The sequence below is a fragment of the Lathyrus oleraceus genome, chromosome 5 (genome assembly GCF_024323335.1).
Source record: "Lathyrus oleraceus cultivar Zhongwan6 chromosome 5, CAAS_Psat_ZW6_1.0, whole genome shotgun sequence".
In the NCBI taxonomy this organism is placed as follows: Eukaryota; Viridiplantae; Streptophyta; class Magnoliopsida; order Fabales; family Fabaceae; genus Lathyrus; species Lathyrus oleraceus.
Window position 1 is genome coordinate 480,092,694 of NC_066583.1, and position 11,498 is coordinate 480,104,191.

General features: G+C 38.7%; 1 protein-coding gene across 1 annotated transcript; it reads left to right on the top strand.

The window, feature by feature from the left end:
- The first annotated feature begins 1,490 nt into the window (after nt 1–1,490).
- LOC127081445 (eukaryotic translation initiation factor 4 gamma-like) lies at nt 1,491–7,256 on the top strand. The gene is made up of 4 exons (XM_051021693.1): nt 1,491–1,602; nt 1,644–1,823; nt 2,346–2,496; nt 6,872–7,256. Exons 1-4 carry the CDS (start codon nt 1,491–1,493, stop codon nt 7,254–7,256), a joined length of 828 nt encoding a protein of 275 aa, XP_050877650.1.
- The last annotated feature ends 4,242 nt before the right edge of the window (nt 7,257–11,498 follow it).

Sequence of the window (11,498 nt, forward strand, 5' to 3'; positions counted from 1 at the left end):
CCCTGTAGCTCACCTTGAGTCCATTAGACTATTGCTTGGAGTGGCATGTATTATGAAGTTTAAACTATTCCAAATGGATGTAAAAAGTGCCTTCTTGAATGGTTACTTAAATGAGGAAGTGTATGTTGAACAACCTAAAGGGTTTACAGATCCAAATCTTCCAAAGCATGTGTATAAATTGAGGAAAGCCCTCTATGGTTTGAAACAAGCTCCTAGGGCTTGGTATGATAGACTCACAGTGTTTCTCATTAACAATGGATACAAGAAGGGAGGCATTGACAAGACCCTATTTGTTAAGAATGAAGGAGGAAAACTCATGGTGGCTCAAATATATGTGGGTGATATTGTGTTTGGTGGGATGTCAGATCAAATGGTCGAACATTTTGTTAAACAAATGCAGTCTGAATTTGAAATGAACCTTGTTGGAGAGATGACCTATTTTCTTGGGCTACAAGTCAAGCAGATGGAAGATTATATCTTTCTATCTCAAAGCAAATATGCAAAAAAACGTTGTTAAGAAGTTTTGCATGGAGAATGCAAGTCATAAAAGGACACCTGCTCCTACACATCTGAAAGTCTCCAAAGATGAAAATGGTGTTAGTGTAGATCAAAGTCTCTACAGAAGCATGATAGGAAGTCTGCTATATTTCACAGCAAGCAGACCTGACATTGCCTTTGTTGTAGGTGTTTGTGCTAGGTATCAAGCTGAACCAAAAGTCAGTCACATAAACCAAGTGAAAAGGATATTGAAATATGTCAATGGCACCAGTGACTATGGGATGTTGTACACTCATGGATCTGGATCTGTGCTGACTGGATATTGTGATGCTGACTGGGCTGGAAATGCTGATGACAGGAAAAGCACATTAGGAGGATGTTTCTTCTTGGGGAACAACTTAATATCATGTTTTAGTAAGAAACAAAATTGTGTGTCTCTATCCACTGCTGAAGCTGAATACATAGCAGCTGGAAGTAGTTGTTCTCAACTGGTTTGGATGAAACAGATGCTGACTGAATACAATGTCACGCAAGATGTCATGACATTGTACTGTAACAACCTGAGTGCTATAAATATTTCTAAAAATCCTATTCAGGACAGCAGGACAAAACATATTGATATTCGTCATCATTTTATAAGAGAACTTGTGGAAGAGAAAATCATAGCCCTAGAGCATGTTACTACTGAAATGCAATTAGCTGATATATTTACAAAAGCTTTGGATGCTAATCAATTTGAATGTCTAAGAGGGAAATTAGGGATTTGTATCTATGAGAATTTATAGCAATTAATTTGGAGTGGAAAAGGTAATAAAAATATTGTCTGCCCATTTAAAATAAAGTGCCCCATTTATGGTAAATCATCACCTAGTATTGGAACTTCCATCTATAGCCTTTTCACACGCAACCTCTACTCAAACATTTCCACCTTCCTTCAACTTCATCAACCTTCTCTACTAGGGAAACAGAAACCTTTCCACAAGAATAACAAGATGTCACAACATCCTTCACCATCTGGTTCTAAAACTACTAAACCTGCGCACAAAGCTAGAACTCCCTCTATGGACTTTCTAAATGAAGATATTCTGGACGTGATTCCCGTAGGTCTGAAAAAGATATAGCTACTGAAGGATTATGCTCATTAGGGCAAAATTTGTCTAGTAAGAAATCTGTATCATCACCTACTGCCAATGCTTCTCAGTCTAAGAAGCATGACTCTTCTAAGGAGGGGATTAACCTAGAAGATGAGAGCTCGGAGGATGAAGATGATAGCTTGCTTCATCACTTGAAGCCTAGTGTAGCTAAGAGGATGAAAACCAGAAAGGGTAGGTCTGTGGCTGAGATGATGACAGCCAAAACTGCTAAGAAGGCTACTGTTGTAGGCCCCTCAAAGTCTTGGAGTAAAGTGGAGGTGAAGAAGAGAAAAGTAAGAGAAAGTTCTGACTCAGATGAAGATGTTGAAGAAGATGTCCCTGACATCTCTCCTGTCAAGAGGACAACTGTTAGAAACTCCCCTACAAAAGTTGTTGTTGTACACTTGGATAATATTTCCTTCCATCTTGAAGATGGAGCAGCAAAATGGAAGTTTGTAATCCAAAGGAGAGTGGTTGTGGAAAGAGAATTGGGCAAGGATGTTGTGGAGGTTAAAGAGGTCATGGACCTGATTAAATCTGTTGGATTAATGAAAACTGTTATTGGGTCATCTCAGTGTTTTGAAGGTCTGGTTAAAGAATTTGTGGTGAACATCCTTGAGGACATTGCTGATAAAAACAAGAAAGAGTTTTGTAAGGTGTTTGTTAGAGGGAAGTGTATCAATTTTTCTCCAACTGTGATTAATAAGTTCCTAGGAAGAGGAACAAAAGGTGCTTGTGAACTAGAAGCCACAGACAATGAGGTCTGTAGGGAAGTAACTGCTAAACAGGTCAAGGAGTGGCCTAGAAAGAAGCATCTACATGCTGGAAAGCTAACTATGAAATATGTTATCTTGCACAAGATAGGGTCAGCAAATTGGGTACCAACCAATCACATCTCTACAATCTTAAATGCTCTTGGAAGGTTCATATTTGCTGTTGGAACCAAGCTGAAGTTTGATTATGGTAGATTCATGTTTGAACAAATTGTCAAACATGCTTATACAAATGCAGTGAAGCTGCCCATAACTTTTCCCTCAATGATTTGTGGGATAATCCTGAGCCAGCAACCTAGAATTCTGAGCACAAATGATCATACTAGTAGAAGAAAACCTCCCCTGTCAGTTCATTACAAATTATTTGAAGGCATTCATGTCAATGACATTGTCATTACATTTGCTATGAAGAAGCCATCCTCTCAAGATGGTCTGATTGCTGAACTGAAAGAAACTTGTAAGGAATTGGAGACTGGGATAAGGGTAGATAAAGCCAAGAAAGAAGCTTTGGAGGCTCTGATTGAAAGCTTAGAGCAAGGTGATAGAGATAATGTTGGACAGGCCAAGGAAATAGAAGCCCAAACCTCTAGTGAGAGGTCTGAATCTCAAGATGAATCAAGTGGCAGTTCTGGTTTTGAAGCTGATAAAGATGCAAGCTCCTATGACTGAGTTTTGTTGAAGATTGTTCCCCACTTTTCTGATGATGTGCTATTCTAGATGTTTTGATGGTGTTTTTGGCAGTCATGTTTTGATGCCTTGATGTATTTTTTGGGTTCTTTTTTATTTCTCTGGATTTTCATCTCAGCTTGTATAGTTGTGTTTGTTTGTGGTTCTGTAACACCTAACAATATATTTTGACATTCTGTGTGACATTCTGTTTGACTAATAGACATTTATTTTGTCTCATTGGTCTCTTTGGTCTCTTTTGGCTAAAAAGGGGGAGAAGTAACTAAAGGAGTTGTAGCTAAAGTAGCTATGCTATAAACATATGACAGATGCTATGTAGCTATGCTATAAACAGATGACAGATGATATTGAAGATGATGCATGTTGGAGATAATCTGTTGTTGAAAGAGATGTTAGATGAGGAGGTGTATGTTACAGGTGATGTCTGTGTTGAGCAGACTGAGGGGGAGAAGGAGCACAAGCGCATGTGTGCTTAATATGTGTTTACTAGTTGCTATCTTAGCTAGTAATGTGTAATGTGTGTTTTATAACTTCTGCTGCTAAAATTGATATTGTGATTGTACTCTTGTGAACAAATGGTCTGATGTATGTTTTAGCCAAAATTTGCCAAAGGGGGAGATTGTTGGTTCTATGTGTTGGCAGCAATTTTGGTAAAACCTAGAGTGTTCACAAGTTGTCATAACTGTTGTCTTGACATAAGATAACATGTACCTGCAGGGTGTTTAGAATGTGAATGTGCAGGATATTACTAAGATGTCAGACCCGATGTCATGGTATCTGTATACAGAACATTCAGTCTGAATGTTATGTATTGTGTGATTGCGTTTTTTATGCTAATCTTTGTGTGATTGATGAGATGATTGAACGCGCCATTCAATCAGTAATTACAACCAAATTGACTTATTTTCCAACGAGATATTATCAACTGTCATGAGAAGATATGAATGGAAAATATTTTTAGGGTTTTTTGATGTCCAAGCCCAGCCAAACACTTCTATAAAAAGGGCATGGAATACCTGGTTTTATACACAAGAAATAACGAACGAAATATTGAGAGAGAATAAGGGTTTTAGTCTTGTGTGGTCGTGTGTATTGTGAGCCATTCATTCATCCATAGATGATTGAATTGGACTGACTTTTGAGTTGTAATTTGTCCACTCTAAGCTTTAAAGCATGAGTGTGTGTTTACTTGATTGAAACTTTTAAGCAAGATCAAGTATGTGTTCTTGAAGAATGTCTTCTTTTCATTGTAATTCTTGTTTTATATCACTGTTGTGATTGAGGGGGAGTGAGTAGGATCTCATATATAAGAGTTCTTAGGTAGAAGTCACACGGGTAGAGATTAGGTGAAAAGACTGTAACTCGAAGTTGTTTACTGAGAGTCTTTGAACTATTTACTGAGAGTCTTTGAACTAATTCTATTTAGTGGATTTCCCTCCTGCCTTGGTAGCCCCCAGACGTAGGTGAGTTTGCACCGAACTGGGTTAACAATTGCTTGTCTCACTTGCATTACTGTTCTTTATCTTTTATCCTGTTTATATTGTTCAGATATTAGTGTCGTGACATTACCTTCGACATCTCATATCTGATACCAGAATTTCAAAACTCTCATTTATGTGTCGTTTTCCACGCGCCCTAATTGTGTATTTATACTCTTCACATTTTACAATTGCACACTTTTACACTCACGAACTCACTTAACCCTCTCTCTTAGTTCTCTCCTCTCTCAAAGGCTTTTACGCAGTTCTTACCCAGTTCTTCAACATTCATCATCATCTTCAACCTTCTTCATGGATTCTCAACAAATGTCAGTATACAACTTCTCTCAACAGATGAACTCAAATGAGCAAGCGCCAAGTTCAAGTCAACAAAACCCTGCAACCACCGGCGTCGTTTCCACTCCTATCTACAAAGAACCTCACATTCTTGATCGTGAGCCTCACATTCATCTTGCAACATCGTTTGACAAGCTGGAAGTTCTTTGTGAAACCTTGGTGGACTTTGACAACATGAAGAGAAATGGCATCGACCTCACTGATGAACTGAAGAAGCAAGGGTGGGAAATTATTTTCAACGCTTCTATGGCCCAATGTACACCAATCTGGTGAATGAGTTCTGGCGATTCGCTGACTCTGATGATCACTACATTGTCTCCTACGTTCTGGGAGTCAAGATAGTTATCACAGAGAAATCGATTGCTTCTCTTCTGAACATGGAGAAGACTGGAGGAAGACGCAAATACAACATCAACCCTAGGGCAAAGTATCTGTCCCAGGAGAAAAACCCTACAATATTCCAACAGAATGCTGAAGGCAAGCATTCCAAGAACAAGGAACTACATCAGAACATCTGGGTATGGCTGAAGATTATCTTAGGCACCATCCATCACCGTCCGGCTTCTAACTCCTCAGACTACATCAACACAGACCAGAAGTGCATTCTCTATTGCGTTCATAAGGGTCTGAAGCTCTGCCTACCTGCTCTTCTATTCAAGTATCTTAGAGACTCCGTGAAAGATACTAGAAACAATATGAAGACAAGAAGCTACATCCCTCTGGGTAGACTTATATCTGATGTGCTGATTAAGAGTGGCCTCGTGGACCATCTAATTCAGCTCAGACTCATGGAAGACATCATGATTGACACTGGCAGACCCCTAAATGCTCGCAATCTGAAGAGCATGGGAATCATTGATCAAGTGAGAGCCAAGCCTACACTTGATACCTCCTAGGAAGCACTTAAAGATCAGAGGGAGATTCCAAATGGACACTACCTATTCTCAAAGATCGACTCTCCAGAGGTAATTGCTTACTATCTAGAGGATCTATACAAGCAAGGATTGGACATCACAGAATTCCAAGTGGACTGGCTGCCTAAGTTTCCACCGGACTTCTAGAAGAGGACACGAGAGCCCTTTAAGAAGACCAATCAAGCGAAAAAAGCGAAGCTGGGAGAAACATCTGGATCAAGACCCCTAGTGCCTCTGGTTGGCTCTCCATGTAGGTCTGTATCTCTCCCTCCCTCTATAAAGATAAAACCAATTGCTTTTTCTCTCCCTCAAACAAACCCTATATGCACAACAACTAATATTCCTCCCTCAACCACCAGATCCTCTAACCTACCATCCCAAAAATTCAACCTTGCCACCACAACTCTACCTATTTCAGAAGCATAAATGCTAAATGACACCACTTCACCATCTTCATCACCATCTCCATAATCCCCACCTTACTATGACCTCTCATCTAACACTGAACCTTCTGACCCTCACTCTCCCACTCTGGCTCAACTCCAAGATTGTGCTCTGGCCTCTCAAAAGCCATAACATTCTAACCCTGAACCTGAAGTCACTTCCCCTCCTCCGGAAAATCCAAACACAACCACTTATGAACCTCCATCATCAGAACCAACTCACCCTGAACCACAACCCTCAGAACCAACCCACTCTGAATCACAACTATCTGAACCACCACACTTTGAAATACCACAACCCATTACTTCCGCTGACCCAACAACTCCCATACTTAACCTAAGTTCCCCCACCTCACCCTCCCAAGCCTCTGCCAATGAACCAGAAACCACACTTCTAACCCTTAAAGAAGCAATTACGGTTTTTGCAGAGTCTTCAGTTGAAAAGGTCAAGTCTCTGACCATCAACTCTGGTCTCAGTGATGATCCCTCTGCTATAAGGACTCACTAGAATAGAGGGATAAGTTGGATGACCTCTGAAGCCTTCAAGCTGAAAGGCCTCTCTGAACAAGTCCGCAACAACTTCATCAGAGACGCTGAGATAAGACTCCAAGAGCGTCTAGCCAGAGAAGCTGAGGAAAGGGCAAGGCAGGAAACTGAAGAGAAAGCGCGCCAAGAAGAACTTCAGAGAATCAGAGAAGCTGAAGCCAAGGCTCTTGCTGATGCTGCTGCTACTGAAGCTGAGGCAAAAGCTAAAGCCGACGCTGAAGAAGCAGCGCGCCTTGCTAAAGAGTCTGCTGCCAAAGCCAGAGCTAATGAACTGACTCAGGGGGAGTCCTCCAACGCTGGATTCGTCCCTCTGGTCCTGAAGACTCTCGAAGAGCTACAGAAAGAACAACAGGTAGTTCGAGCCAGACTGGATCAACAGGACACTGTCAATGTAAACATTCAGAACATGATGTCCCATCTGCTCTAGAGGATGCCTCCACATCCAAACCCTTAGGCACCTAGGATATTTCTGCTTGTTACTTTCTGATTTGCTTATTGCTTTCCCTGCTTTGCTTGTTGCTTTCTGTGTTTCGATGTCTGTTTCTTGCCTTCTTGCTTTCTGCTTTCTGGCTTATGTAAATGCTTATCTATTAATATCAACTTTTGCTAAGTATTTTTGATTTTGACAAAAAGGGGGAGAACTAAAACAGCTATGATGTAAACATATCTACTTCCTTTAAAAGCACTGCAAACATTTTCTCTAAAAATCAATGACTTAAGATATGCAGGAAAGCTGCTAAAAGCACCAAACCGTGGAGGGTCAGTTAAGAACTTCTGAACTATCCAAAATCTAACTCAGGGGGAGCCCACTTAATATCTGATCTAAGAGTTTCTTTAAACGTTTCATCTTTAATATGAATTGTTCTGTCATCATCAAAAAGGGGGAGATTGTAAGAACAAAGTTGGTTCTACAATATATCTCTAAGATTTTGATGATAACAAAGGATGAAACCAAAAATGGTACTCTAACGAGATTTTTCTTAGTGTGTAGGACTCTGAACATTTACGCAGGATTCTGACCATACATCAGATACAAAATCACATCAGATACAAAATATTAGATGCCACTCAGAAAGGAATACGTCCAGAAGGCTCTGATTCTGATCAAAGAAGATACCAGTACAACGGTAAGAAGTCAGAAGCTCCGACAAAAGACTATTGGAATCAGTCCCTGATACTTAAGAAGTCTATAGCGCTGAGAAGCTCTGACGAAGTCAGACATAATCAGCCTTCGAAGACAAACTCTGGTATATCAAGACTCTGATGCAGACTCACAAGTCCAAAACATGTAACAGAAAGGAATCTCATTATGGAAAGGAAGTATTTAAAGAAGAGAATAATGAGGCAGACAAAATGGTTTTAGAAAGAAACAACAGAAGTAATGACATTAACTATTCTTCAATGACCAAGATTTTGTCATCACTCCAACGGTCCTTCACAACGACTATTTAAAGGACGGATTGCTCCTTTAGAGAGACACATCTGAGACACACAGGAATATCATTCACTCTCTCTCTTATTCACGAGCTGTTGCTCTTAAGTGAAAAGCGTTTGCTCTCATATTCTCTGTAATACTTGCTTGTTGTTAGAAGCACTTTACATTACAATTTACTTTTGCTTAAACTATTTCCTCAAGTGACTCTACGCAGTCTGAATACTTGAGAGGGCTAAAAGATTATTCTCTTAGACGATTGGTTGTGTAATCTTTAAAGATTAGTGGATTAAGTCCTTTTTGAAGGCGAAATCACCTTAGCCGGGTGGACTGGAGTAGCTTTTATTTTCAAGCGAACCAGTATAAAATTCTGTGTGTTTTGATTTTGGTAAAAGTTTTTATTTCCAAAACAGTTCAAACCCCCCTTTCTTGTTTTTCTCAACCTTTAGTAGGTATCAGAGCTTCGGCTCTGCTATTGATTTTCTAATTAAACACTTAACAGTGTAGAGAGATCCAGCGTGAGAAAAACTATGGCCAACACCAATGAAAGAGATAGTTACAACGCTAAACCTCCAATCTTTGATGGAGAGAAATTTGATTATTAGAAATACAGAATTGAAAGTTTCTTTCTGGGCTACGACGCTGATCTCTGTGATATTGTCACAATTGGCTACACACGACCTGTGACAGACGCTGGAGTTGCTATTCCCAAAAGAAAAATGTCAGATGATCAGAAGCGTGAATTCAAGAACCATCACAAAGCCAGAACGATACTACTCAATGCCATTTCCTACAATGAATATGAAAAGATCACCAACAGGGAAACAGCTAAAGAAATACTTGACTCCCTGAGGATGACTCAGAAGGAAATTCTCAAGTCAAAGAAATAAAGGCTATGGCTTTAATCCAGAAATATGAAGCCTTAAAAATGGAGGACGATGAAGCTGTAGAGGTAATGTTTTCTAGATTTCAAACTTTAATTGTAGGACTCAAAGTGCTAGATAAAGGATATACAACTGCGGATCATGTCAAAAAGATCGTTAGAAGCTTGCCAAAGAAATGGAGACTTATGGCCACAACCTTAAAACTATCAAAAGATCTGAACAATATCAGCCTTGAAGAACTCGTCAGTTCACTCAGAAGCCACGAGATAGACCTGGAGGAAGATGAACCTCAAAAGAAGATCAAATCTGTAGCACTAAAGTCCATATCCGAAAGACGCAAACCAGATAGAAACAAAGCCTTCTAAGCTGAAGAAGAAGACATTGATGACTCTGAAAAGGAAGACTCTGACGATGAAGAAGAATTATCCCTTTTAACTAGAAGAGTAATACAACTCTGGAGAAAAAGGAATAATAACTTCAGAAAACCAAGACCCAAGGGAGATCGATTAGAATCAACTTCCACAGGTAAATCTAACAAAGATATAACATGTTATGAATATAAGGAAATAGGTCATTACAGAAACAAATGTCCCAAGTTGAAGAAAGAAAGCTCTAGAAGAGAAAATTTCAAGAAAAGTTCCTTCAGAACCAAAAAGGGACTGATGGCCAGATCCAAATGAAGTCATATTTGTGACCCAATTGAAGAGGTTTGAAAGATCTACAAGTTTGATGAAGGAACGTTTCTCATTTGAAGTCCTTAGAAAACATTATTCAAGGTGGAAGAAGTGAACATTTGACTTCGGACTTAGAAAATTTTCAAATATGTTTGATTTCCCAAACTTCCACCTCAAAATTCATCATGATCCATGCTTCAAATGAAAAATTATTCAACATGAAAGTTGTTCCCCTTGATCTCATCTTTCCAAAAGGTCAAAGATCATCTCATGTTGCCAAAGTATGATTGACTTGCACATGGGTGTAAGTTAAAGGACCATTTGGGTAATTTCAACTTCCATTTTTCATACACATTTGCATGGCCTTCCAACATGGTTTCAGCATGATTAACATTCAATTTTGTATCAGATCACATAAACCTCATGGGCCTAACACACGGCCATGCAACCATGCAAAGAGGATTTTCAAAATTTGCCAAATTTGGAAGTGTGAAAAAATCAATCCCATGGCCTATAAATACAACCCTTATTGCTCATAATTAAGGACCTCATGCCCAAGCTTTGAACCTGCAACCTCAAACCCTCACTATTGAAGTATAAACTTGAAGATTTTCTATGAAAATCGAGTTTCAATTCTCCATCTGTTTTGAGATTGAAACTCCAAGAGTTTATCCCTTTCCTTGATCTATTTCACTTCCATAAAGCATCCAAAGCAAGGCCAAGCATAATTGAAAGCAAGATTATGCCAATCTAAAGCTCCATTGAAGGTGATTTTTCAGAATTTTCATCTCTTCGATTCTCCCTCAATTCTTCACCATTCTTGTTGATTTTTGGTTGTCTGAAGTCCTATCAATGTAGGCAAGAAGATTGAGTTACTTTGAGGTCAAATCGAAGCAACTCAATTCATGATCCTCAAAATTCAAATCCATGTATCTTTTTATATACTTGGAATTGGACAAAATTGAGGCCAGATTCGTGCTCCTGAGAATTTTCCCTTCAAATTAGTGTATTCACTTTTCATTTTTCATAAGGATTGAGTTCGACCAGTCCGGTGGTCCTCGTCGGAGAAGATGACCGGAGCTAGGGCTCCGGTGGTGCGGTAGATCAATTCAGGCCATCTCATCCATTTGAATTATTTTAATCTCATGTGTTGCTTCTGATTACCATGCATGTACACACATTGACTTGGGAACAAGATGGAGCGTGCGTTTTGACCATCTGATCTGCCACCTCAATTAATGAGGGAGATCAGATGACTCTTTTTTCTTTAAATTTCGAATTATTTCATTTAATCCCTTATTTTTAATTAATTAATATTAATTTCATTTTTAATCCAAAAAATATGAGACTTTTACAAAAAAAAATCAAATATTTTCCTCTTTCAATTTCTGAATTGAAATTATTTTTCGGATTAATTTTGATATTTTTCATGATTTAATTGTTTTTGTGCATATTTTTAAATGTTTAAAAATACTTCTGACTTTTCAAAAATTATAAAAAAAATTGTCCAAGGTCCTTTGACCTTGTTTGACCTATGATAAATCTCTTGGCCATTTATTTGGTGTTTTGAAGAGGTTTTAGGTTTTTGATCAAACATAATTTAATTTAAATGAATTTTAATTTGATTTTTAATTGATTAATTGTGTAGAATTTGTGTTGAGCCATTTTTGTTAACTTGT

Coding starts and splice junctions, on each gene's coding strand:
- LOC127081445 (XM_051021693.1), top strand. CDS start 1,491: ATGTCACAACATCCTTCACCATCTGGTTCTAAAACTACTAAACCTGCG. Junction 1,824..2,345: donor GAGGATGAAAACCAGAAAGG/GTAGGTCTGTGG, acceptor ATAAGTTCCTAG/GAAGAGGAACAAAAGGTGCT. Junction 2,497..6,871: donor GTTATCTTGCACAAGATAGG/GTCAGCAAATTG, acceptor CAACTTCATCAG/AGACGCTGAGATAAGACTCC.